General features: G+C 40.3%; 3 protein-coding genes across 6 annotated transcripts; 2 read left to right on the top strand and 1 right to left on the bottom strand.

Moving 5' to 3' along the window:
* Positions 1-391: 391 nt before the first annotated feature.
* On the bottom strand, positions 392-5,512 carry klb (klotho beta). Its single transcript, XM_040016249.1, has 6 exons — positions 4,476-5,512; positions 3,161-3,674; positions 2,784-3,052; positions 2,426-2,682; positions 1,325-2,256; positions 392-938 (listed from the first exon to the last, which is right to left on the bottom strand). The coding sequence occupies exons 1-6, from the start codon at positions 5,229-5,231 to the stop codon at positions 517-519; spliced, it is 3,150 nt and encodes a 1,049-aa protein (XP_039872183.1). The 5' UTR covers positions 5,232-5,512; the 3' UTR covers positions 392-516.
* A 1,279-nt stretch (positions 5,513-6,791) lies between these two features.
* On the top strand, positions 6,792-18,758 carry LOC120724196 (toll-like receptor 1). Of its 4 annotated transcripts, none has more exons than XM_040016250.1 (2): positions 6,792-7,044; positions 13,712-18,758. In XM_040016250.1, exon 2 carries the CDS (start codon positions 13,718-13,720, stop codon positions 16,169-16,171), a length of 2,454 nt encoding a protein of 817 aa, XP_039872184.1. In that variant the 5' UTR covers positions 6,792-7,044; positions 13,712-13,717; the 3' UTR covers positions 16,172-18,758. The 4 variants fall into 4 exon arrangements, 2 of the variants coding, with proteins under 2 accessions (XP_039872184.1, XP_039872185.1); XR_005693863.1 differs by lacking the exons at positions 6,792-7,044; positions 13,712-18,758 and adding exons at positions 8,859-10,150; positions 11,429-11,691; XR_005693862.1 differs by lacking the exons at positions 6,792-7,044; positions 13,712-18,758 and adding exons at positions 8,859-10,150; positions 11,400-11,691.
* Positions 18,759-21,627: 2,869 nt separating this feature from the next.
* Positions 21,628-25,841, top strand: LOC120724140 (toll-like receptor 1). The gene is made up of 2 exons (XM_040016133.1): positions 21,628-21,788; positions 23,235-25,841. The coding sequence occupies exon 2, from the start codon at positions 23,241-23,243 to the stop codon at positions 25,692-25,694; it is 2,454 nt and encodes an 817-aa protein (XP_039872067.1). The 5' UTR covers positions 21,628-21,788; positions 23,235-23,240; the 3' UTR covers positions 25,695-25,841.
* The last annotated feature ends 12 nt before the right edge of the window (positions 25,842-25,853 follow it).

Genomic DNA, 25,853 nt, shown 5'->3' with positions numbered 1-25,853 from the left:
CTAGTAGAAGACTCAGTGTAATAAACAGATCTGCCTGCAGTTTAGACCTTCCACCCAGCGGGATTGTAGCACATCTACAATCCTATATCAGACATGAATGGGACAATATTCCTCTCCTAAATGATGAACAGCTGGTCTTCTCGGTTTCTAGATCTTAATGGACTGTTACTAAAAGACGAATGGATGCTACACAGTGATAAACATGATGGTGTCCCAACTGTCTTGAGACATGTTGCTGGCTTCAAATTCAAAATAAGCTAATATTTTCCTCAAAATGGTACATCATCTCTGTTAAATATTTAATATATTTCCTGTGCTCTGCTGTGAATAAAATGTAGACTTATGAGATTTGCAAATCATTGCATTCTGCTTTTATTTACATTTTACACAACTAATCACACATTCATCACATGAGCAGAAACAGACACAAATGGAGCGTACACAAGTCGTTGCCCTTCCCAGTCAGTGAGCCACAGGGTTTTTTATGACACACGAATGAGTCAGTCTTTCCTAGTGTTATCGCTTTACACCAGGTGGACACAAACACACTCCTTCCTTTCTTCTCCTCCTGCTCAACCCAACTTTTGCTTTTCCTCTGCCATGTCTTTGGTTTCTTTTGGTGACTATGACAAAAACCACTAGCGCTGCCAGCATTGCAGCTGTTATTAGGAGGCACCCCCCAAAAACCAGTATTGCTTTGTTTGTGAACATCCATGCGCATATAGAGCAAGGCTCATGCAGCTCGCTAAACCTGCAGGGCTGCACTGAGTCATTGTTAGGGGATCCGCTGAGAGCAATGATTTCTCTGTACACATTAATTGAGGCTTTGGCTTTGGATTGGTGTTGGGCTGAGGTGAAGAGGCCATACTGCGGTACGTGTCGATCTTGGAGTTTCCACACGTAGAAGCCGTGCAAGTTGACTCCATCGAGATGGTAAGCTGCAAAGAAATAGAAATATAACAACAGAAAAGTAAGATGAATACTTTATCTAAAAAACACGGCTTTTATTGTGTTAGAAAACTACACTGCTTCCATGTGCAAATACAGGTGAGTCATAAAGGGCAGTGCCATAAAGGGCAATATGCCCTTTATGGCACTGTTTGTCCTCGTCCCTCGTTTCTGCTTTTATGGTTTTCATGGTTTCTCAGTATATAAAGCTTTTTATAGTAGGAAGCAATAAGGTCATTAAGCCTGTATCACATGTGGAACTGTATCTCTGTCTCAACATCCTGAACACTGCAGACTCTATTTTGATTCTTGCCAAATATTGTTACACAACACATCCTGGACTGAGGTAGAAAATTGTCTAAAATGTTTGCCCTACCTTTGAGTGCCTCCTGCAGGTAACTCCTTAGGTAGTGTTGCCGGAGTTTATCCTCAACAGGAGCCTGATCATCAATCCCACTCCCGGTGACAATGATAGGTATAGCTCCATCATACCTCTGGCTAACCCACTTTAGCATCTTACGCAAGCCCCATGGCACAATAGCTTGCCGCAGGCTAGAAGAGGGCCATGTTGGATCAGAAAGAATCAGACAGTCATGATCAGGAGGTGGTTTCTGCTGAAAACTGTCCTGTGTGTGGGAACGCGGGGAGACCAAACGGGTAGTAAAATGGTTTAGTGCGATAAAACTCAAGGCCCCTCTCAGTTCCTCTCTCTCAGTCTCAGTAAAATTAGGAAGAGGAGATCCAGGAAGGCCCATTACTCGAGCTCTCTCTTCTAGATACGTTCTCATTTCTTGTGGATAGTCCCCCATGTTGTGCTTCTCCTCACGTCTAGTCCCCAACAATGGGTCTAAGAAGCGACCAAGTTCAAACAGAAGGAATCTTTCTGCTGCCACTGTGTGTGACTCCAGGAAGGGGTTAGCAGGTTTGGCCCAGTCAGCATGTAGTGCTAACGATACCAGTCCTTGCTGTTGACTGTAATGTTCCTTCTCATATAACCTCCAGGCTTTTGCATGAGCCAGAAGAAGGTTATGAGCTGCCAGATGCTTGTCTTCCCCACTCGAATAAACGTCTACAAGTCTGTTTGGCTCATTAATGGTGATCCAGTTCTGAACCCAGGGACCCAGCTCCTGGTAACAAAGTGCTGCATATTCCTGAAAAGCGTTCACTGTGCTGTAATTGAGCCAACCACCTGAGGCATGCAGCGGCACAGGTAAACCCAGATTTGGAGATCGGTGTGTTGGGTAATAAATAACCACAAGAGCCTCGAGATCCCGCTTCTTGAGTTCGGTCACGATACAGCGGTAGTACCTTTGTAAAAGTAAAGAGTGTAGACACAGAGAGACTGATTCAGGCAAAGTAAGTGCGTATGAACTCGAAATTGCTCTGTCAATAACCGGGGTGTGACTCAGGTAAAGTTACAGTTATAACATGAATTGTGTTATTTGAATTGTCACTGTGTGTGTGTGCGCATCTTTACCTCAGAGCTTCTGTGTTTACATTAGAGAGGTCTCCTTGGGGTAAAATCAGAGACCAGTTTAGAGCGAAGCGATAGTGAGATGCCCTTGTCGATTCCAGCAGGTTAAGATGATCACGGATAGCCAAATAGTCTGTGCACTGTGCTCGCCTGGTCTGGAGCTTCACCCCTGGGACCTGATGCAACGATCCGTCACCTGTCAAGTTCCAACTGTACAAATGAGGGTCAGTAAACTGTGGGGAGAAAGGGTAGAAGTTGACCTACAAAAACAAAACAAAACAATACAATTAAAATGTGTTCTTTAGGCGTCCGGAGCATTATTGAACATCTTCCATAGCTGATAATCATAAAGTCATGTTACCTGTAAAGTGGAGTCTGCAATACCCCAGTGAAAGTTGCAGGGGAAATAGCCTTTCACCTCTTGCGAGGTTTCATCACTTGGGAAGCCATTATCATTGACTATTTCTCTGTAGTACTGAGCGGTGCTCTTGGGGCTCCTAGTTCTGTTTGGTTGGCTGAAGTCCACATAGAAAAGGCCTCGTCTAATACTATACCCATAATTCCACTCAAATCCATCCACTAAGGACCAGGCCATGTATCCAAACACCCGTACACCGTCAAGGTTAATGGCTATGAAAGAAAACAAAGTAATAATAGAGTAAGATAGACAAATGTTTGTGTCTCAATGACTTTATTGTCTAACTCATATTTATTTGTTCTTCCCAGCGTTCTGCTTACCTCGCAAGACTTGGTTGATAAAGCTTTTCATCAGATAGATGCCCACTGTGTCTTCCTTTCCTACAGTGGCTTCAGAGAACCAGCCTCCCTCAGCTACTAAGACACTTGGATTCCCATATTCCAGCTTTATCCAGCCCAGGAGTCGTCTTAGGTCTGGAGTCACCGTCTGCCCGTAGCTGATTACGCTCTGCCCCAAACGGAGGTTGTTAGGCCCGAAGGATAGGGCGAAAAAGTCAGCTGTCTTCTGCACCCAGAGCTTCTCTTCAGGGGTGAATGCAGGCAGAAGAGCCCCAAGCTTGGTTTTTAAAGAGACTGGGTAGTCCCCATCACCAAAGATGGGACTGGCAAACCAGCCCAGTGCTGCCTCTATTGACTCCTGACAGAGCTCAGCACTTGCATCAATGGCTTTGCCTCTTTGAGGTTCCACCCAGTGGGAGCCCAAAACAATGGACACTTTACCCTTCTGAGTTGTGCGGAAGTTGGCGTTGTAGGCATGCCATGCTTTAGCGTGAGCCTGGAAATAACAGCAGACACATTAGTGTGATGTTTTTAGTTTTGTTGTTTTTTTTCCTGAACATATTCACTGTAAAATAAACTTATTTGACTCAGCAAAATTTACTGTGTCTCTATGAAACGCACAGGTATACATAACATAGTTAATTCTGGATAAGGAGAGGGAAAATGAGAGGTAAGAGAGTAATTATGAAAACAATTACATATAAATGGTTATTTTATTTGAAATTTTTTTGGTTTTGTTTGCTCACTGGGCGCTGCAGGTACACCATCTGTGCTTGTTTGCGTAAACTGAAAGTGATTATTAATGAGGCATGTCTCCCCGACTTCCTGACACACACCATTTCTCTCCAGTAGACAAGTGCTGATGTGGTGGACTTTGACCGCAGTGTCTCTTTAACTGTCGTGTTTATCACAAGCCAATCAATATAAATAAAATTGACGAGCCATCAAGGAGATAAAACAAAAAAACAAAACAAAGCAAGCAGCCAGGTTTTGCACTTGTTTGCACTAGTTTTATACGCCCTGACCAATTTGATTGTATTAAAATGAAATATCAGGGCTTTCTTGCTTCACTGTCCTCTGACCTAAAATCACTTGAGCAATATAAAGATTCACTGTCTATCGTAAAATGATAAAGCTGTGAGAGTTCAAAGTTTACACAGTTTGTGTATGTTTGTAACTGGAGATATTCTTCATATCGCTGGCGTTGCAACCAAAACAGATGAGGAACACGAAGAGTAAAAATTACATACTTGTGAGAAATTTGACAAAATCTGCTAGGTCCCCATGTGTAACTGACCTTTATCAGATTGTGTGCCACAGTAAGAGAGGTGGCAGGTCCCCCTTTTTCTCCAGGAGCATGGACTCCTGTGCCGTATCCCTGTACAGCCACCAGGTAGGGATTATGCATTGTGAGCCAATACCTAACACGACTCCCAAAAGTGTGGAAACAAAAAGTAGCATACTCCTCGAAAAGTTCCACCATAGTTTCGTTCTTCCAGCCTCCATAATCCTCTTGCAGCACCTGTGGCAGGTCCCAGTGATGGAGAGTGACGATGGGCTCAATTTTCTTTTCCAGAAGCCTCTCTATGAGGTAGCTGTAATGCTTCACAGTAGCAGTATTGGGCTGACCTCTGGCATTTCCATCAGGAAAGAGTCTGGGCCAGGAGAGAGAAAAAGAGTATGACCTTACACCTAGATACTCCAATGCTTTCACATCTTCTTCCCATCTGTTGTAGCTGTCACTTGCCACATTGGCAGCCTCTCTGTCCAAGCTGCCACTGACAGAGGAGTGGGTGAAACTGTCCCAAATTGAGGCACCTTTCCCATTCTGGTTCCAGGCTCCTTCTGTCTGGAAAGCAGAAGTTCCAGAGCCCCAGAGAAAGCCTAGAGGGAAGGTGTCATGTAGAAAAGATTGCCCTTTGAGTGTGGGATCCGGTTTGGGCTGCTGCCAAATATCCCTGCCCTTCCCAAGAGAGCAGGTTGCCTTGTTCCAAGAATATAAGGAAAACAGGAGAGAAGACAAGAGGAAATGACATTTGGGCTGGTTCAGCATACTGAAGGTTTCTACCTTGATTCCAAAATCCACCTTAATGAGACAGCTGATGTCAGTCCGTCAGCGCACGTTTGAAAATAATGCATTCCTTTATGACTGATAAGAGATCCATAATGTGGGTGAAGAAGAGGCTGAAGTGATCAAAGCGAGCAGAGTGGAACATCTGAAGCTTCGAGGTTTTGCGCTCTCCATCTGACACCCTGCGTCCCTATCTCTCACTCCCAGTGTACTTCTGCTCCCACTCAACCCTTCCCTACCACATAATGTTCACACATACAAAGGTTGACTCATGTCCTCACATACTTGTTTTACTACCGAGGCCATTCCGGCTGATTAATTTAGCCCGTCCTTCAAAAAGCGCTTGATTATTCTTGGATCTCAGCCAAATTAATAAAAATAAATAAAATAAAGAGTCATAATTCAACACAGCTAATAAAGATAATAGTGAGCTATCTTTCAAAGGGTGCATAGAGACTGACTCAGAGCTCTCAGGCACATGCTGATTGCTGTAAAGAACATTTGTGTCAATAATTAGCTTGTACTCTGATCTTAGCTTCATAAGTAAGACTTACTGCACATTACAAACACACACACTGTATTTTGTAATCACTTGCATTAGGGGATTTCAGCTTTCTAACAAATCAGCAACGGCACATTTTGACACATTTATTAAATAAGAGGTAATCTTACACTGTGACGCTGAAAAAACAGGCTGTTTTCTGTTTTCTTACAGCCAGAAGCTTCTAATCAAATCAGTGTTCTTTTAGGATTTGATCAAACTGTGCCAGGTGGGATTAGTGACACTGGCTTATAAGACAATATTCAATTAAGCTCCACTTGCTGTATGCGTAGCAGTCGCTGACCCAAGGCAAGATTAGCACTGCCAGGCTAGAAACACTGCTGGGAAGAAGGTTCATGCATATGTGTGTGTGTGTGTCTGTCTGTCTGTACATACACATAGCTTCCCTATCACAATAAAAAGCCATTTTAAAAGAAACCCTTTCTCATCATCCTTCATTAACACAGTGTCTAGAGTAAACAACACAGTGGACCTGAAGCCACTCTGCCTCAAGGCATTAGTGCGATAAGTCAATTGAGTTGGAAAATGTTCATGTACTACCCAGGTGACCTCAGTGTGGTCGCTATGATACAAGAGAGCTACCTCAGAAACACTGTAGTTTAGCCTTCTCATTCATACTTTTCACAACATAGTAGAACAAACTAAAGATACAGTATAGTCATGGCATTGCTTAGTAAAGGCCCATTTCATTGATTTTTAGAATATTTTAAAATCAGTTCATGTTTCTCAAACTACAGACCAACGTCTTTTAGGGTGCCAAAACAAAAAACAAAACAAAATCTGAAGTATTAGTTTGCTTAAAACAATAAAGTAAACTAAATCCAAGGAACTGATTTCATTACTTTCACTAGCTCCGCTTATTTATACATTTTTATCACAGTTTACTTCTATAAAATACACTGTTACATAAAAAGGGAAGTGAAAAGAGGATGTTGAAGTGAGAAAAGCATAAGTAGTCTGGGAATTGCTTTCATTTCTATGCCTGTTTCCGCTCAGCTTCATGTTGTTTTTACTGTAACTTAAAAACTATTAGCAGCTACTGCTGGAGCAGTGCTAACGCATGACTTTTGGTCACATTTAATCCAAATTTTATTTGGTGGTATACCTTTCTCGATCAGTCAGTTTTGTCTTACTGATTTCCTTTTTTCCCCATATCCAGAGATTTGGAACCACTGTGACTCTGATGTTTTTGTACTTGAGACTTAAAAACGTGACCATCAAACCACAATAAAGGTTAGTGCTCTTTTTTTATCCGTCTATGAACTAAATGGTGTTTTCCAGAGTGGTTTTTTTATTGTGGTTTTGGATTTTTTTATTTTATTTTAATATCTAGATTACATGAGTCAAGAAAAACACTTAATTGAAAGTAATCTAAAATATGACGATGTCAAATGTCTGCTTTTAAAGTTTTGGTGGGATTTATGAATGCATAAATAATCATAAACTCATACCATGATATGAAATGGCAGTATTTTATATTTATGACAGTATTAACATTCCCTTTTTGCTCACACTGTTTTTTGATATTTAGAAAAAGCAGCTTTTCTAAATGTCTATTTGCGTTCTTTGTTGTCCCCAACAATATATATATATATATATATATATATATATATATATATATATATATATATATATATATATATATATATATATCTATATAGATATAGATATATATATAGATATATATATAAAAATATATATATAGATATATATAGATATATAAATAAAAGATTCCAACAAAACTGACTCCAACAAAACTGACACCAAGAAAACCACGGGAATTAAAGAAAACAGAGCAACAATTCCATGATAAGCACACAGCAAGCCACATTCACAAAGGAAAAACTCAATTCCAGAAAAAACGGTAAACCAAACCAATTAGAATTTAACCAGTTCAAAAAAATTAAAAGTAAGTCTGATCTTAAAGAAAGTAACCAGTGTTGTTCCAGGTAAGTTCCTTTCAAAATAATGTTTTCACATCACTCTGGCCTGTTCCTTAAATTTCTTTCATCTTTCTGCTCAGCCAAATTTCTTTTTAGCCTTGATGCTTTTAATACACATGTCTGGCATATTTTTAGTATACTGACTAAAATCAAAAAGTGTTACATAAACTATTTTTTTTAAAAACCCATAAAACCCAGTAATATTCTAGCAGCAGAAAAATAGCGCACAATAACTGAAATTTACTGTGTTTACATTTGTCATCATGTAAAAACACAGAAATTGTCTATAATTAAAATACACAAAAAAGTCCATATTTTTTTAAAATTGTATTACATTAAAATACAGTTCTTTTAGGTGTAAACGGAGATTAAACAATATTAGAAATATACAGAAAATGTTATTGTAATTACATTACAGATCTTATCAAGTGCATACTGATGGATGTGAATATTGAAAGAGTTGAGCTAAATAAAACACTAACTTTACTTTGTGTAATAATTTCATAATACTGCTGTAATGCAATACTAATACAGAAAACTTCTAACAATTTGTAAAAGTAAATGTAGTGGGTTAGATGTGGTGGATGTTGGTTCAAACATGCTTTCTGTGAATGCAGCATGAACATTAACCTCTCCCTTAGCTGTTAATCAGATGTTGGTTATAAGGAACAACTGTAGTCTACTCCTGAGCTCTGGCAGTTTGCACTAACTTCTGTTCAAGGTGGCAAAGATCACAGCCTGTTAAGTATTGCAGACCGCATTCATTTCCCCTGGCAACTGGTTAATATAGAATAGAATAGAATAGAATAGAATAGAATAGAATAATCCTTTAATTGTCCCACAAGGGGAAATTTGGTTGTAACAGCAGCCAAAAAGACACATATACAAACAAACAGTACACGGGACACGGAACAGAAACATACACAATTTTTCTTACATATTTACATTAAGGACAATGGTTACTATAAACAGAGTACTGTACAGTTATTAAATTAAATAAAAATAACTACAGGTAAGAGGCAAACCAGGTTGTAGTGCGAATCGGTTAATTAACTTATTGCAGTTACAGCGCAGATGTAAACATCTATGTTTTTTGGGAGCAGTTCTGATTGTACAGTACAGTTCTGATTGTACAGTCTGACAGCTGCAGGGAGGATTATAATAATAATAATATAATAATAATATGTATAACTATTAAAGGGTAAGTAGGATCCTCATGGGTTATCTATCGTAGGGTGGACCCTGGATGATTGTTTTCCCTCTCTTGTTACAGGCCTACACACTGCTGCTGTCTTGTTGTAGCCTTGTTGTTGCTTTGCTGTTATTTATGGACTGGCATTGACTGGTTCATTGTTTTATGGTGTTTTCATCTTAACTGTTTGTTATATTGTAATTGTGCTTTTAAAAGGAGTTGTATTTTAGAGTGTGTGCATTTGTTCTTGTCTCCTTATATTTTATTTCCTGAGTTGTTTGCTGTTTTGTATGCCACAATTTCTAGGTTCTTTTTGATTTTGCTTTAGTGGCGGCACAGTCGCTTGTTGTGGGGGCTAGGCACGTGTGGTAAAATTCCCTCAGATGCATGTGAATGTACACACCGGGAAATGGGTATAACGCACCATTTAACAGTTTGGTAATGCCAGCCCTGCAACCTAGTTCTTTTTTTTGCAGCTCTGTGCTTTTAGTATTTTTTTCTTAAAAGCTTTGCATGTGGTAGAGGGGATACCAGGGGAGAGGCTATTACATGAGGGAAGCAGGACAGGACAGGACTGAGCCTTAGGACCTATCTCTTTGTGCAAAAAGGTACAGAATAAATGCTGGCAGCCTTTTAGTGGGACTCGTGCTCACAGTACCGCACTGTGAAAATCATCTGACATTCTCCAAAGAATATCAGAACCAGACTAGCATCCAGTTCTCCTTAAAGATGAGAAAATGTTCTCATTTCAGGGAAGGTGGCTGCTGAAAGTGTTCTTCTCTATATCATCTTGTGCTAGGATTTATCTTCAAGAAGCATCTTTTGAATTAAATACAAAAAACAAACAAAAAAATAATTTGTAGTTAGTAAGTAAACATTGACTTTAATTATGTAACCCTGGTAAGATTTACAGCAATCAGAAGTATAGGGTTCTTTGAATGCATCGTAGTTTTTGTTTGATAGTTTAATTTCCGGGCTTGCCCTGAAGGCATCATCTGCAGCTCGGTGCGCGTGAAGGTGTGGTGTAGGGGGAAAAGGACGGCAAGGAAAAACTCCATGCTGCCGCGGAGCACGGTTTTTCCCAGTTGAAAGAGAGAAAAGAGGTTCTATTAACATTTGTGAGAGCGCTGTCGTTAGCGGTGAACCACAGACGGGTACCTACCTCAAAGGAGTCGGAGTGTTTTGAACTTTTTGAACTATTCTGGTGAGTTAGCCTAGCTCACTTAGCACCGCTATCCGATTGTTAAGTGATGACGTGAGGAATCCTACTTCCGGGCCTAAAGTAGTCTGCATATGGCTTTTGTGTTGTTAACATGTTTAATGTTATGTATTTTCTTCTATTTAATCTCAAAAAGCTCCTAAAACAGTCAGTGATCACTGTTGACCTCCCTCTGCTTTTATTACCGCTAATCATTTATTTAAGCTCAGTTTTTAAAACCTTACGATGTAACTACAGCCCATCCCATGCAGCAGTATATGAATGACTAACCTCGTATTGTGGATGGATTATCTCAGTTGTTCTCCTGGCTGAAGTTTGGTCATTTTACAGAATCCTGCCATGCGATTACATTTGTTCCTGACCACCGAGAACACTCACGTTAACTTTTATCGAGTGGAAAAAAAGTTAGCTTGTTTATATTATGCTAACATAGCTGTGTCGCTAGCGGTCACGTAGCACATCATTATATACCAGCTAGCCAGACTTCAGTAACCCTACAAATGTCACTGCTGTTTAGTTTTCTGTCTTCATTTATGCTGGAAGTGATAACAGAGCTGTACGTTTTAATTTGTTTCCAAAACCCAGCAGTCAGGACATGCTATATTGTATTTAGATAGAAGCTAGCGAGCTAACTCCCTGCTAACTTCTAACTCCGTTAAATGTCATAAATTCCGTTTTCATGGATGCCTGGATGTTAAACTCAATTGTTACACCTGGTAGAGCAGAACGCTGATCGTTTTATTAAAGATGAAAGACTTTAGACAGTTTTTCAACTCTCAGTAATGCCATAGTGATCATTTGATATATGGACCTGCAGCGGAGTTTAGGTCCAGACACAGCTAGTGACGTCAGACTGAAGAACCGGATTGCAGTTCAATGCACTGAAAAAAATAACTAACCAGTCAGAATAGTAGTAAATGTGTTTAATGATGTTTAAGATGTGTTTTTATAGTATTGTGATGTTGTGACAGTTTTGTTTATTATGAGTGTCTAGTGTTTTTCTTTTCTTGGGCCTGCTAGTTCAGCCGCGGCCAGCTAAGTGGTTATGCGCAGTTCACGTGCAATAGCTGTGCTGTAGCTGTAACTGCGGGTGATGCACAGTAATACCGGTGTATTTACTTTTAAGGTGTCACAAGATGCAAATTTATTTTAGTATTTAAAAAGAACCAAGGACATTAGGAACAAGGACATTTAAGGAATGTGGACATCTAACATTCTGCGTATTTGTGTGCAGACTGTTTTTTTTTTTTTTTTGAGGTACAGTTCCATGTGTGCCGAGTGAGGAGCTGGTATCGTGAGTCTAAGACACTGTTGCTGTTGTGGAGGCCTTCTGTGTGTCAGGACGCCGACACGTTGATGCCTGCCGTACTAGGAGGGCGGTAGGGAAAAAAACAAAAGGAAGCCCACCTGAGAGATACCTTATCATTTTCTTTTGCTACTTTTTCCCCGCCTGAGATTCAGGTCGTTTTCAGTTCTTAACCCAGGACAGTGGGTAACTGAATAAACTGACACCATAAAGAACTGGACACTCACATGCTATTTTCTTTTCTTTTTCCTTTTCTTTGGGGTGTTGAAATATTGTGTTTCTTGTCTTACATCTATTTTGATTGTTTCAATTATTTTTGTGATGCATTTGAGATGGTTACTGCATTTGAAGTTATCCCTACATTGAGGATGAGTAAAGGGAACTGATCCAAAGGAAATATATATAAAGCAAACTTTGTTTCATAAACCTGTGGTTGTGCGTGTTATGTGGGTTGGAAGTCTTATTGCTCTTACAGAGTTGCTACCGCCAATCTCCTTCCCAAACCTAGATTCGGATATTGTAGACATTGCACTTGGGTGAGCAGTATAGATCATCTCTTTATAGATAGAGGGACACACGTCCAGGTTACAATTACATTGATACTGACATTAATATATATTTTTTTGATATATCACCAAGCAAATCATTGAGAGTTTGCAAAGTTTTTGTAGAGTTATTCTTGCACTAGAGTAGTGTGTATGTAAAGAGTTTAGGTTAAGTGGAAAGTCTAAATTAATTATATTGTGTAACAGCGTGAGCAGCATTTGCATATGCATGTGTGATCTGTCATGAAGGATCGAGTGAGAGGCATAGAAATGCAGTACTTCAAATGAAAGTGAAAACTACAATTTAATTAGAATGTATGCAGAATATCCACGGGGAAAAAATAAAAACATCTGGAGAACAGGGAGCACATGAGTGGAGGTTAAAGAATGACCTGAACATGAACAAAGGAAATGATACAAAGGAAGCAAAACTAAATGCAAGACACAGGAGAGAAATGACTACCCCCCAAAAAACAAAAACAAAAAACTGGAAGAGAGAATCATTTGAAACAGGAATACACAGAGATTATAACAATACGTAATAATAATGATAACAATTAACACCAAAGGACCTCATGGAGAGTGAAAAACACTGAGGGAAGAACCTGAAGTCTATTATCAAGATGACATTAACTACAGTACTTGTCATATTTATCTGTAAAGTAACCCTGCATCATTCATCAGTCAGTTTTGTGTAATTTTATACTAAATGAATCAAAATTTGGATGTAGTTCTAGAATTAAATTAGAATTTAGCTGTAATATTTTTTAAATAAATATAGCTTATAAGTGATCAGTATCATAGCTTATCTCTCCTCCTCTCACACACTGAGCACCGACTCCCCACAGTTTCTTTTTCTTCAAAAACAGTTTCCCCACTGTGCAATACCAAATTCTATGTGCAATAACACTATTTATTACATATTACTTTTTAAAACTGGCTTGTATATTTGTATATAGTGCTGCAGAACTGTGCCACCCCCCCCCCCCCCCACCAAGTGAGTAGGAGATGCTCTGTATCTCATTGTACAAATGTATAGAGACAATAAAGGCATTCTGTTCTATTCTATTCTCTTCTATAAATCATGTTAAGCTTGCAACTGTATTTTTACACTCTTTTTATGTGTAAAAATGAATACATTTTCTGTAAATGCATGTAAAAAAAACATGTTTATTCATAAGTACACTTCTCTATTTATTTTTTATTAAATCAGATATGTTAATGCAAAGAATATTTCTTGTAATTTTACTGATATTTCATGTGTTTAAAATGACAGGAAAATGCTGTAAAATTTATATGAAAATTCTGAAATTACAGATTTTTCTAACAGTGCAAGTCTGACTTCAAATTAAAATGTTTTAATTTGAGACGTAACAATTATTTCTAACACTCTACTGAAGTTTCAGTTTCCAATTTTTGCATTATTCAGTTGATAAAAACCTAATTTGTACATTTATCAATTTGTCTACCCTAATTAAAAACTTAAACTGTTTAATTAAGGCATTGCACACTGAATCCTTTAAAATGATTACATCAAATCCACACCTCTCTACAGCAATTACTAAGCATTGTAACCACCACAAAGAATTTATTGTAGGACTTTTGAACATTTCTTTTTGATGTATCCAACACTCTGACAACTGATGGTAAAAATAAATAATATTATGAAAGCTAATACCTATATCTTTTATTTAGGCAACAATGAGGGTCACAGCAGCCGTACTCTGGACAGCAGCCGTGTTGGTGGGACTTCAGAAGAGCGCTTCATCACCTGACAACTTTGTAGACCGATCATCCCAAAACCTCTCCTCTGTCCCAACTGACCTGCCACAGACGACTGAGTTTTTAGACCTCTCTCGCAACTACATACGTCAGCTTCACAATGGAGACTTTCAAAAAACCACTCACCTCAGGTTCCTGAATGTGTCATGGAATAATTTGGAGGAGATTGATCCACAGACTTTTCTTGACACGCCTCTCCTGGAACATCTGGACCTGTCGCACAACAATCTCAAGAATCTCTCAGGTCAACAATACCTGCTACACACAGTGAACCTCCTGGTGCTAAACTTGGCCTTTAACAGATTTCTTACCATGACATTGGGGAGTGAGTTCAGCTCTCTTGTAAAACTGGAAAGATTAACAGTTGGAGCAAAAAACATCAGTGTGGGTGACTTCAAGAACATTGCTAAAGTGAAACTACGTACATTGACGTTATTACTAGAGGATGGACTTTATTATGAAGCAGGCAGTCTGGAGGATGTTCATGCTCAAAGGCTGCAGATAGCCTTTGGACATAATCAAAAAATTGACCGTAATCTGACTGCTGATGCTCTGTCTCTGTTTGCTGAAGTGGAGATGATGAATATGATAAATGGCTACAAAGACCTAAGTAAGCAGCTAAGAGAGACGGTGAAAATCCACACAACGAGTTTTTATCTCACCAACATAACAATTAAATGGCACGACTTAACTGAATATGTAAATGTGGCTCTAAATACAACTTTGAAACATCTTGATGCCTCTGATGTGCACATAATGCAGCCTCCTCGAGTTGAAACAGAAGTGATCAAAACATCACAGGTGATTTCTTTCACAGCCAGCCAGGCAGTGGTAACAAGTTTCTTCTTCTCACAGGAGGCTTTATACAACTTTTTCATCAGCATGCCAGTGGAGAGTGTTGCGATTACTGACACGCCAATAATACACATGACCTGTCCCAAGTCACAGAGTCCAATACGCCAGCTGGATTTTTCTAATTGTGCTATGTCTGACACCATCTTCTCAAGTGTGGTGGATGATAAATTTGTAGAATGTCAGAACCTGCGTAACCTGAAGAACTTGACTCTGGTAGGCAACAGTCTTAAAAAACTTGAGATACTGAGCCAACGTTTTCAATATATGTCGTCCCTGCAACATCTGGACCTCAGCGTCAACTCCATAGGGTATGACCAGTCATCACAGTGCATCTGGCCAGCAAGCATCACCAATATAAATCTGTCTTCTAATAGTTTGACTGAGTCAGTTTTTCAATGTCTACCAAATGGGACACAGATACTGGACCTCCAGAACAACCAGATTTCGGTGGTTCCGCAATCCATCTTCAAACTGAGAAACCTTTCAACTCTGAATCTAAATGCTAACCGGCTGCGGGACCTGCCAGGTTGTGGCACTTTCCCCACACTCCACAAGCTTCTGCTCAGGTCAAATTCTCTCCATGCCCCATCTGTGAACATATTGGAAAGCTGTCCCAAACTGCATATCCTAGATGTCAGTTTTAACCCCTTCACCTGTATCTGCACTCTCAGAGGTTTCATAAAGCTCGCTATCAATTCTGAAAAGAGCAACAGCCAATCAGGAATTAAGCTGCTGAATTGGCCACAGGGCTATTACTGCACATACCCCGAGGACGTTAGAAACTCAACTTTAAGAGACATCTCGATCCCAGAGGTCTCCTGCAGCATTGGCCTTCTAGTGGTTGCAATTTTGGTTCCAGCAGGGACACTGATTATTTCCATTGTGATTTTGTGTCACTGTTTGGATGTTCCCTGGTACACGGGCATGATCTGGCAGTGGACAAGAGCCAAACATCGTGCAAGAATGCAACAAGCTCGGCCCGAGGATCTGGTGGGTCTGGAGTTCCACGCGTTTGTGTCTTATAGCCAGCACGATGTTGACTGGGTGCGCAATTCCCTTCTTCCCAACCTCGAAGGCCCCGCAGGAGGGCTTAGAATCTGTCATCACGAGAAAGATTTTGTGCCGGGAAAGACGATCATTGAGAACATCATCAGCTGTGTGGAGAAATGCAGGCGCTCTGTGTTTGTCCTCTCTGCTCACTTTGTCAAGAGCGAGTGGTGTCATTACGAGCTCTACTTCGCCACCCACCAACGTCTCACTCTGGGCTCAGACAGCATTGTGCTGGTACTGCTTGAGCCTCTGCCTCAATACCTAATCCCATCCAAGTACTACCAGCTGAAGTCCATGATGAACCGCCACACATATCTGGAGTGGCCTCAAGACAGGGCAAAACAAAGGTTATTCTGGGCTAACCTCAGAGCTGCCCTACAGACTGACCTGCCCAATGCTCCAGTCACACAAGTACAGGAGCATTGGGCAGAGGAAAGACTTGAAGAGAGACAGGGGTTAATAGGGTAAAAAGAGGCATCAAAAGCATTTGGATACACTGGAAATACATCGTAGCTACCCTGAATCTTTAAAGACATGGTCACCTAATACCCTATCTATTCCATCTATTCCTCTTATCCAATTCAGGTTTACCCTATATCCCAGCTGAAATAGGGTGAGATGCTGGGTACAAGTCACTAGCCTGTCACAGGACTAACACATAGAGATAGACAATCATTCATACTCACAAACACAATTTAGATTCACCATTTAACACCAATAACTGCTTGACTTTGGACTGTGAGAGGAAGCTGGAATACCCAGAGAGAACCTATGCAGACACAGGTAGAAAAAGTAAGCACCACACAGGAAGGCCCCAGTTAGATAGTTGATTTGAACCCAGAACCTTTCTGTGAGGCAACAGTGTTCACCACCATGCCACTCTTCTAGGTAGCATGAATTAAAATAAGAAATAATAATATAAAAAATGTAAAAAATTATAGTTTTTTTTTTCTAGTCAATGAAGCTCTGACATGATATACATAAATTATGAAATGTTGATTGATTGATTTACTATTTTATTAGCAGCAAGTTGTCTGCCAATTGGAAAGCTGGTGGTTCAATGCTTGGCTGTCAAATTGTGCTTGTTTGGATTCAATAAATCATTGCCAATAAATCATGCCAAAGTATCATTCTGCAAGATACTGAACCGCAATGCATTCACTGGAGTGTGAGTGAATGTTAGATTATATGGATGCCTGCATGTGTTGTACTAAGTGCTTTGAGTGCTCAAGCAGAGTAGAAAATTGCTACATTAAAAACAGTTCATTTAAATACTGGTACGTTGTAACTGATATCATTTTTTAAATAATGCACTCAGTATATTATTCTCTAGAATGTTCTTTATTAGTAAATATATGTTACACAATGAGAAGGAATTCAGCCAGGTCTAATGAGGTTAGGACATAAGTTGAGTCTGTATATATTGTATATGTTGATAAAATCATCTGTTGATTTGTGCTAATTTGGATTCAACAAATCAGTATCGACATTGCCAAAGATAAACATTATTTTGTGGGTGTTTTTGGTAAAATTTTATTCCAGGTCTTTCTTCCAACTATTAAATGCAACTATACTAGAGCCTGTTGTTCTACAAATTACAATAACCTTTTTCTTTTTTCATATAAAAATTTCAGTTGTGACACATTTCAAATGATATAGCTATTGTATTAAAATATGTGCAAAGTGACTGGGGTAATGTTTGATGTTGTGAAAGTTGGCCTACAGGCTTCTGTTGTTATTAAAGTGTAAAACTGTGAAGTATTGAAAATTTATCTTGTGTGATGGTGCTATTAAACTGGTCGTCCAGGGAGTAATAAAAACAGATTTTAATGTTGAAGAAAGAGTTATTATCAGGGTCAGTGTCATTTTGCAGTTCCTGCTGTGCAGTGAATTTGAAACTAATCAGTTCCAGACCATGTGTGTGAAATATCAGCTGCCATGGAAGAGTCATGAAGAATCATGCATCTTCTGACAAAAAAAACCCCTCAAGTTGAATGAGAAACTTTTGTTGTCAAAAATGGTAAGATAGCATGGTAATCATGATATATTAACCAGGGCAGGATGGCAGCACAAAGATGCAACAAAAATGACTCTTTTCTGGTACCAAGGTAAGTTGTTGAGGATATCCTTAACTTTTAGTTGCTCAACGCTACTGTCAATTGCTGCTGGCCAGCGTCATTGAAACTTTCTTTGAAGTTCACATTAGACTTTAACACTTGAATGAATGAATAAACTCTCATAGAATGTTAAAATGTAATCAGTTGGTTTACATTTGACACAATTCAAATATTAGAAATATTAGAAAATAAGCGAATGCTTACCTAATGTATTCACAGAAGAGCTCACTGGGGTGCAGTAATGTCAACTAATACAGGATTGCCTCACTTGGAATAGTCCAAGTGATATCAACTTTGATTTCCCTGTCAATTGTAAAGCCACGACTTTATAATTTTCTGTTCAACTATAAATCCACCTCATTTCAATGTAATTTCCTGGTCAACCATAGATCAATGAATTTTTAATAATGGATGGATGGAATTCACCACTTTGAGAGGGATGTGATGGAACAGTCCAAGTGATAGTATTAAATTCCCGGTCAACTTTAAGAGCGAGTGGTGTCAGTCCACTTTGGCGTGACTGGCTGCCAGCAGAGCCTGCAGGCTCATCACCACAACCCCTTGTGGCTCCTGCATCATGGCTGCTGGGTGACCCCACGTCTGGGGCTCTCCTAAGCTCTCCTGTACATTGGTACAGAGTAGACCAATCCCCAAGCCCAGAGGCCTGAGGTCCGAAGGCCCCCCACCTCCTGGAAGGGGCCCAACTGGGCCATGCCACACTAGGTAGCCACCGGGAGTGAGCCGGTACATACCTGAGCGCCCGGCCCCAGACACCCAGAACCACCAATGCACCAATGTCTGAGGGCATCAGCCAACGACAGATAGTGTGGTGGGGGAGATAGGCCCCCACACCTGGGAGGGCCTGAGATGTTCCCAGAGAGGTGGAGTCTAAGACTTGACCTGACATATAGACACAGACAAACAGGCACACACAGACACAAGTGTACATTCCCACTCTCATGCGCACATATACAAATACTTGTCACTCGCCAAACGTGGAGACAAACATAAATGGACACTGTACACACACTCACAATCCCTAAACATACTCTATACCCTAGGTCCAGGCACCTTCACCCTCAGAGGGGTGATGGTATCTAGACCCAGGAGATGATACCCTGTTCCCTGGGGTGGAGACAAGCAGGCCGCCCCCGTCCCCAGCAGCAGGGAGGCCCCACATCCAGACCCCAATCAGATGGCCAATTCCTCCGTACACCCCCTGCCCCGATGGTAAACAGAGAACGGGGTGTGAATAGAATAGAATAAACCTTTATTATCCCACAGATGAGAAATTTCGGTGTTACAGAGCTCTTACAGCAAAGGACAATAAAATATAAAAGGAAGACACAAGGTGGTAAACAAACAAGCTGGTGAGTAAGATGACCAAAAGAATGTTAAGCTGCATTATAGAGTCTGACAGCTGCTGGTAAGAATGACGTGCGGTAGCGCTCCTTCCTACACTGTGGGTGTAAAACTCGACTGCTGAACGAGCTGCTCAGTGCTCATACAGTTTCATGCAGGGGGTGGGAGGTGTTGTCCATGATGGATATTAGCTTAGACAACATCCTCTCCTCCCCAACCTGCTCGATGGACTTTAGCGGACAGTCCAGGACAGAGCTGGCCCTCCTGACTAGTTTGTTGAGTTTCCCCCTGTCCCTCTCTGTCATTCCACCACTCCAGCAGACCACAGCATAGAAAATAGCAGACACCACCACAGTGTCGGAAAATGTCCTCATGAGTGTCCTGTTCACCCTGAATGATTTCACCCGCCGTAGCAGGTGGAGACGACTTAAACCCTTTTTGTAAAGTGCATTTGTGTTTGTGGACCAGTCCAGTTTGTAGTTGAGGTGAACACCCAGGTTTCAATGTCCAAACCCTGGATGTTCACTGGTGTAATAGGGGGTGGCTTCTTGCTGAAGTCAATCACCAGCTCCTTTGTCTTGCTGGCATTGATGCAAAGATCTGTTCTGTTCGCACCAGTTGACGAAGTCATTGACGACCCCACTGTATTACAGTTCGTTTCCCTCCGACACCTGACCCACAATGGCGGTGTCATCTGACAACTTCTGGAGATGGCAAGTGTCCGTGTTATAACTGTAGTCCACAGTGTACAGGGTGAAGAGAAAAGGGGCGAGTACTGTTCCTTGTGGGGCCCCCGTGCTACAGACTACCACCTCAGAAACACAGTCCCGCAGCCTCACATACTGGGGTCTACTGGTGAGGTAGTCAATAATCCATGAGGACAGCTGATGGTCCACTCCAGCTCCCTGCATCTTCTCCCTTAGCACCGAGGGTTGGATTGTATTGAAGGCACTGGAGAAATCAAAAAACATGACTCAGTGTGCACCTGGTGCTCTCCAGATGAGAGAAGGCCCGATGCAGCAGGTAGGTGACAGCGTCATCCGCCCCGATGTTCGGCTGGTAGGTAAACTGCAGCGGGTCTAGATCTCTCCCGACTAGTGGGCAAAGGTGGTGTAGTATGTTACTCTCCATGGTCTTCATCAGGTGTGAAGTCAGGGCAACGGGTCTGATAAACAGGACATTTGCATAATGACTGAAACCATTGGACTAATTGGACCATTGGACTAGTGGCTGGTTGGACTAAAGAAGTCACTTGGATGAGTGATGAAACCTTTCTCCCACTGAAAATGCTACATCCAGATGAACAGAATCAACTTTTGGAGATTTACTTACCTGGATGATTGAGAATGCATCAAGACAATTATTTTGAAATAACTAAAGAAGATAACATATTTTAACAATTAGAAAATACGGTATTATAATTAAATAAAACATTATGGCAGGGTTATTTTTGTAAGTCACACATTTCTAACTTTTAGAGACACCTGACTCTCACAGAAACAGAAATCCTTCTTGAGTCTTGGTAATTCATCAAGTCACTGTGTGGTCTCTGGAGGAGGAAAAGGATAAAAAAAAAAATACATGTAATAAATGAAAACAGACATGAGCAGAAATCTGGTTTTATGAGCTGGCTTAAAATAAACAGAGGCTTAAATTTATATGGCCTATGCAGTAAGTCATAAATACTGCAGGATCCATTTTCCTTACACACACACATAATTAGCAAAACGTGATGTTTTCAAATTAAAAAAAGAAAAATATGGCATCATGATAATGAAACCCACATGAAACATGTTCACATATCAAATGAAATCAAGTGTTATGAAAAGACAAAATAACTACATTTGCTGTACAAAGACAGCCAGTTTTCTGTTATCTTATAGCCAGAAGCTGCTATAACCGAATCAGCAGTGTTCTTTTAGAATTTGATCAAACTGTTCCAGGTGAGATTAGTGACACTGGCTTATAAGATGATATTCAATTGAGCTCCTATTGCTTTTTGCGTAGCAGTCGCTGACCCAAGGCAAGATTGGCACTGCCAGAGTAAAAACATTGCTCGGAACTGGGTTAATGCGAGTGTGTGTCTGTTTATCTGTCTGCACACACACATAGCTTCCCCATCACAATAAAAAATGTGTTAAAAACCAAACAAACAAACAAAAATGTGTCTAGAGACCAGGAGCAAAACCCTCCTCAAGGCAATAATATACACTGAATCCAATTTCTGGACTTTATCTCCATTTTTTAATATACATTATCGTATAAGTTTCTCTCCATAAAATGCACTGTTGCATAAAAAGGGAAGGTAAAAGAGGATGAAGAGCCTGGGAACTTATTTTTATTTCTGTGCCTGTTTCTGCTCAACTTCATGGTTTTTTTTTTTACTGTTACTTAGAAACTAAAATTAGCAACTGTTGACTCAGTGCTGATGCTTGCCTTTTGGTCACATTTGAGCCAGACTTCATTTGCTGCTACATGTTCCTCTATCAGTCAGTTTTGTTTGACTGATTTCCATTTCTTTTCCCATATAGAGATTTTGAACCATTGTGACTCTGATATTTTTGGTACTTGAGACTTCAAAACGTGACCATCAGACGGCAACACAGGTTAGTGGACTCTTATCCATCTTTGAATAAAATTGTGTTTTCCTTTGAATTAATGTGAATGTGGTTTTGGATTTTCTTTATTTTAAAATTTAGATTGAAATAAATAAAATCAAATTCTGGGCAGAATTGACCCAGTAAAGACACCAATCCATCACACTGGGTGGCTCTGTGAAATGTCAGCTGTATAAAGACCTCCACCATGGTACTTCATACTACACCAGAGTCATTAACTGATAGATCAACAAATAAATGGGAGAAAAGTTCTTATTTTTTCATTATCTACTACAGACAATTCTGAAAAAGGGACATCTGTCAATTAACAAAAACTTTGTTTTATATTTGCATGACATCTGACCGATGAGCTACTAGAACCATTTATTTAATTTTACACATTTATTTATTCATGACAGACACATGATGATGATTTCCAAATACCAAATTTTTGTTATCACTCAGATGATAAAAACCTGATTTGTGCTTTTATCAATCCTGTCTTATTTAAACAAGTTTAGAAAGGATACTGTTACACACTGCTTCCTATAAAGTGATCGTTAAGTCAAATCCTTACTTCTCCCCAGCAGTTTCTGAGAATTGTAGCCACCAAAAAGGTAGACAGCATTTATTTTAAACAAAAACTACTCCAAGAGTGCAAACCTCCACCAAGGCAGCTCACTCTCTGGGTAGTTTCTTACTTTTAAGGAAATAATATTGTGTTTTGTATATATTTGTTTCGTTTGAAACCCATTTTAATATACCTGACATTTTTTTGAGTATAATTATTTTTTCTTATTTGTATTCATGTAGGTGCAGTACATGTGTGGCATTTATTTTTGTTGTTTATTAAAATTTAAAGTTAGTTATTTGCAATTGACTGGACACAAATCACTTAATCATATTATATGACATTATACTACAGTATATATCTCACGAACTTGACTCCAAGCATTATTATTATATGCATTTTGGAGCCAATGCTGTATTGACTCCAAAACTCTTGAAAAGAAAGGCAGATGTGAAATGTAAATGTGAGATCAGAGGTCAAATTTGCAATGATATTTGGATGCAAACTATAATGTGATCGTTAAAATCCCACAACATCAGTATCTTCCCCTAAATGTTGGCAATACGAACAAAAGCAGTAGAATATTAAACATAGTTTTAAATATATCTTCTGACTTCTTCTTCAGTGTCAGACATCCAAGGTAACGTGATATTTAGAATCCCCTTTTTTTCAATTTTTGATCAATATTGTTAATTATTATTAAGTTGACCTTGATAACCCTGGTATATGTAACCAAATTATAATGTATTGTTAACATGACTCCACTTTTTAACATTACAAACATTTATCAGAATTTATTCAAATCATTTTGAGCTATTATATTTACAGACAGAATGACACACAGACAAATGCTACCCGTTTAATGGCTATATTTTCTTATACAGGCTACAATGAGGGTCACAGCAGCCGTACTCTGGACAGCAGCCGTGTTGGTGGGACTTCAGAAGAGCGCTTCATCACCTGACAACTTTGTAGACCGATCATCCCAAAACCTCTCCTCTGTCCCAACTGACCTGCCACAGACGACTGAGTTTTTAGACCTCTCTCGCAACTACATACGTCAGCTTCACAATGGAGACTTTCAAAAAACCACTCACCTCAGGTTCCTGAATGTGTCATGGAATAATTTGGAGGAGATTGATCCACAGACTTTTCTTGACACGCCTCTCCTGGAACATCTGGACCTGTCGCACAACAATCTCAAGAACCTCTCAGGTCAACAATACCTGCTACACACAGTGAACCTCCTGGTGCTAAACTTGGCCTTTAACAGATTTCTTACCATGACATTGGGGAGTGAGTTCAGCTCTCTTGTAAAACTGGAGAGATTAACAGTTGGAGCAAAAAACATCAGTGTGGGTGACTTCAAGAACATTGCTAAAGTGAAACTACGTACATTGACGTTATTACTAGAGGATGGACTTTATTATGAAGCAGGCAGCCTGGAGGATGTTCATGCTCAAAGGCTGCAGATAGCCTTTGGACATAATCAAAAAATTGACCGTAATCTGACTGCTGATGCTCTGTCTCTGTTTGCTGAAGTGGAGATGATGAATATGATAAATGGCTACAAAGACCTAAGTAAGCAGCTAAGAGAGACGGTGAAAATCCACACAACGAGTTTTTATCTCACCAACATAACAATTAAATGGCAAGACTTAACTGAATATGTAAATGTGGCTCTAAATACAACTTTGAAACATGTTCGTGTTTCTGAAATGAATGTAAAGAATCCTCCTCACTACACAACTGAAGTGATCAAAACATCACAGGTGATTTCTTTCACAGCCAGCCAGGCAGTGGTAACAAGTTTCCAATTCTCACAGGAGGCTTTATACAACTTTTTCATCAGCATGCCAGTGGAGAGTGTTGCGATTACTGACGCACCAATGATACACATGACCTGTCCCAAGTCACAGAGTCCAATACGCCAGCTGGATTTTTCCTTTGGTGCTCTGTCTGATTCCATCTTCTCAAGTGCGGTGGGTAAAAACGTAGTTGAATGTCAGAACCTGCGTAACCTGAAGAACTTGACTCTGGTAGGCAACAGTCTTAAAAAACTTGAGTTACTGAGCCAACGTTTTCGATATATGTCGTCCCTGCAACATCTGGACCTCAGCGTCAACTCCATAGGGTATGACCAGTCATCACAGTGCATCTGGCCAGCAAGCATCACCAATATAAATCTGTCTTCTAATAGTTTGACTGAGTCAGTTTTTCAATGTCTACCAAATGGGACACAGATACTGGACCTCCAGAACAACCAGATTTCGGTGGTTCCGCAATCCATCTTCAAACTGAGAAACCTTTCAACTCTGAATCTAAATGCTAACCGGCTGCGGGACCTGCCGGTGTGTGACACTTTCCCCACACTCCACAAGCTTCTGCTCAGGTCAAATTCTCTCCATGTCCCATCTGTGAACATATTGGAAAGCTGTCCCGAACTGCATATCCTAGATGTCAGTTTTAACCCCTTCACCTGTATCTGCACTCTCAGAGGTTTCATAAAGCTCGCTATCAATTCTGAAAAGAACAACAGCCAATCAGGAATTGAGCTGCTGAATTGGCCACAGGGCTATTACTGCACATACCCCGAGGACGTTAGAAACTCAACTTTAAGAGACATCTCGATCCCAGAGGTCTCCTGCAGCATTGGCCTTCTAGTGGTTGCAATTTTGGTTCCAGCAGGGACACTGATTATTTTCATTGTGATTCTGTGTCACTGTTTGGATGTTCCCTGGTACATGGGCATGATCTGGCAGTGGACAAGAGCCAAACATCGTGCAAGAATGCAACAAGCTCGGCCCGAGGATCTGGTGGGTCTGGAGTTCCACGCGTTTGTGTCTTATAGCCAGCACGATGTTGACTGGGTGCGCAATTCCCTTCTTCCCAACCTCGAAGGCCCCGCAGGAGGGCTTAGAATCTGTCATCACGAGAAAGATTTTGTGCCGGGAAAGACGATCATTGAGAACATCATCAGCTGTGTGGAGAAATGCAGGCGCTCTGTGTTTGTCCTCTCTGCTCACTTTGTCAAGAGCGAGTGGTGTCATTACGAGCTCTACTTCGCCACCCACCAACGTCTCACTCTGGGCTCAGACAGCATTGTGCTGGTACTGCTTGAGCCTCTGCCTCAATACCTAATCCCATCCAAGTACTACCAGCTGAAGTCCATGATGAACCGCCACACATATCTGGAGTGGCCTCAAGACAGGGCAAAACAAAGGTTATTCTGGGCTAACCTCAGAGCTGCCCTACAGACTGACCTGCCAAATGCTCCAGTCACACAAGTACAGGAGCATTGGACAGAGGAAAGACTTGAAGAGGGACACAGATTAAAGGGGTAAAAAAGGGCTACAAAAGTATTTGGATACACTGGAAATACGTCATAGCTACCCTGCACCTTTAAAGACCGGGCACCTTTTAGGGTTAATTTATCTCATTTGTTTAATTAGCATTTAATGACCATCTGATATGATTGCAATGTATAAATTATGAAATAACAC

This window comes from Simochromis diagramma, unplaced genomic scaffold (assembly GCF_900408965.1).
Source record: "Simochromis diagramma unplaced genomic scaffold, fSimDia1.1 OVJJ01000685.1, whole genome shotgun sequence".
Taxonomy (NCBI): domain Eukaryota; kingdom Metazoa; phylum Chordata; class Actinopteri; order Cichliformes; family Cichlidae; genus Simochromis; species Simochromis diagramma.
Note: the sequence above shows the minus strand (reverse complement) of the source record. Positions and strands in the feature narration are given on the sequence as shown.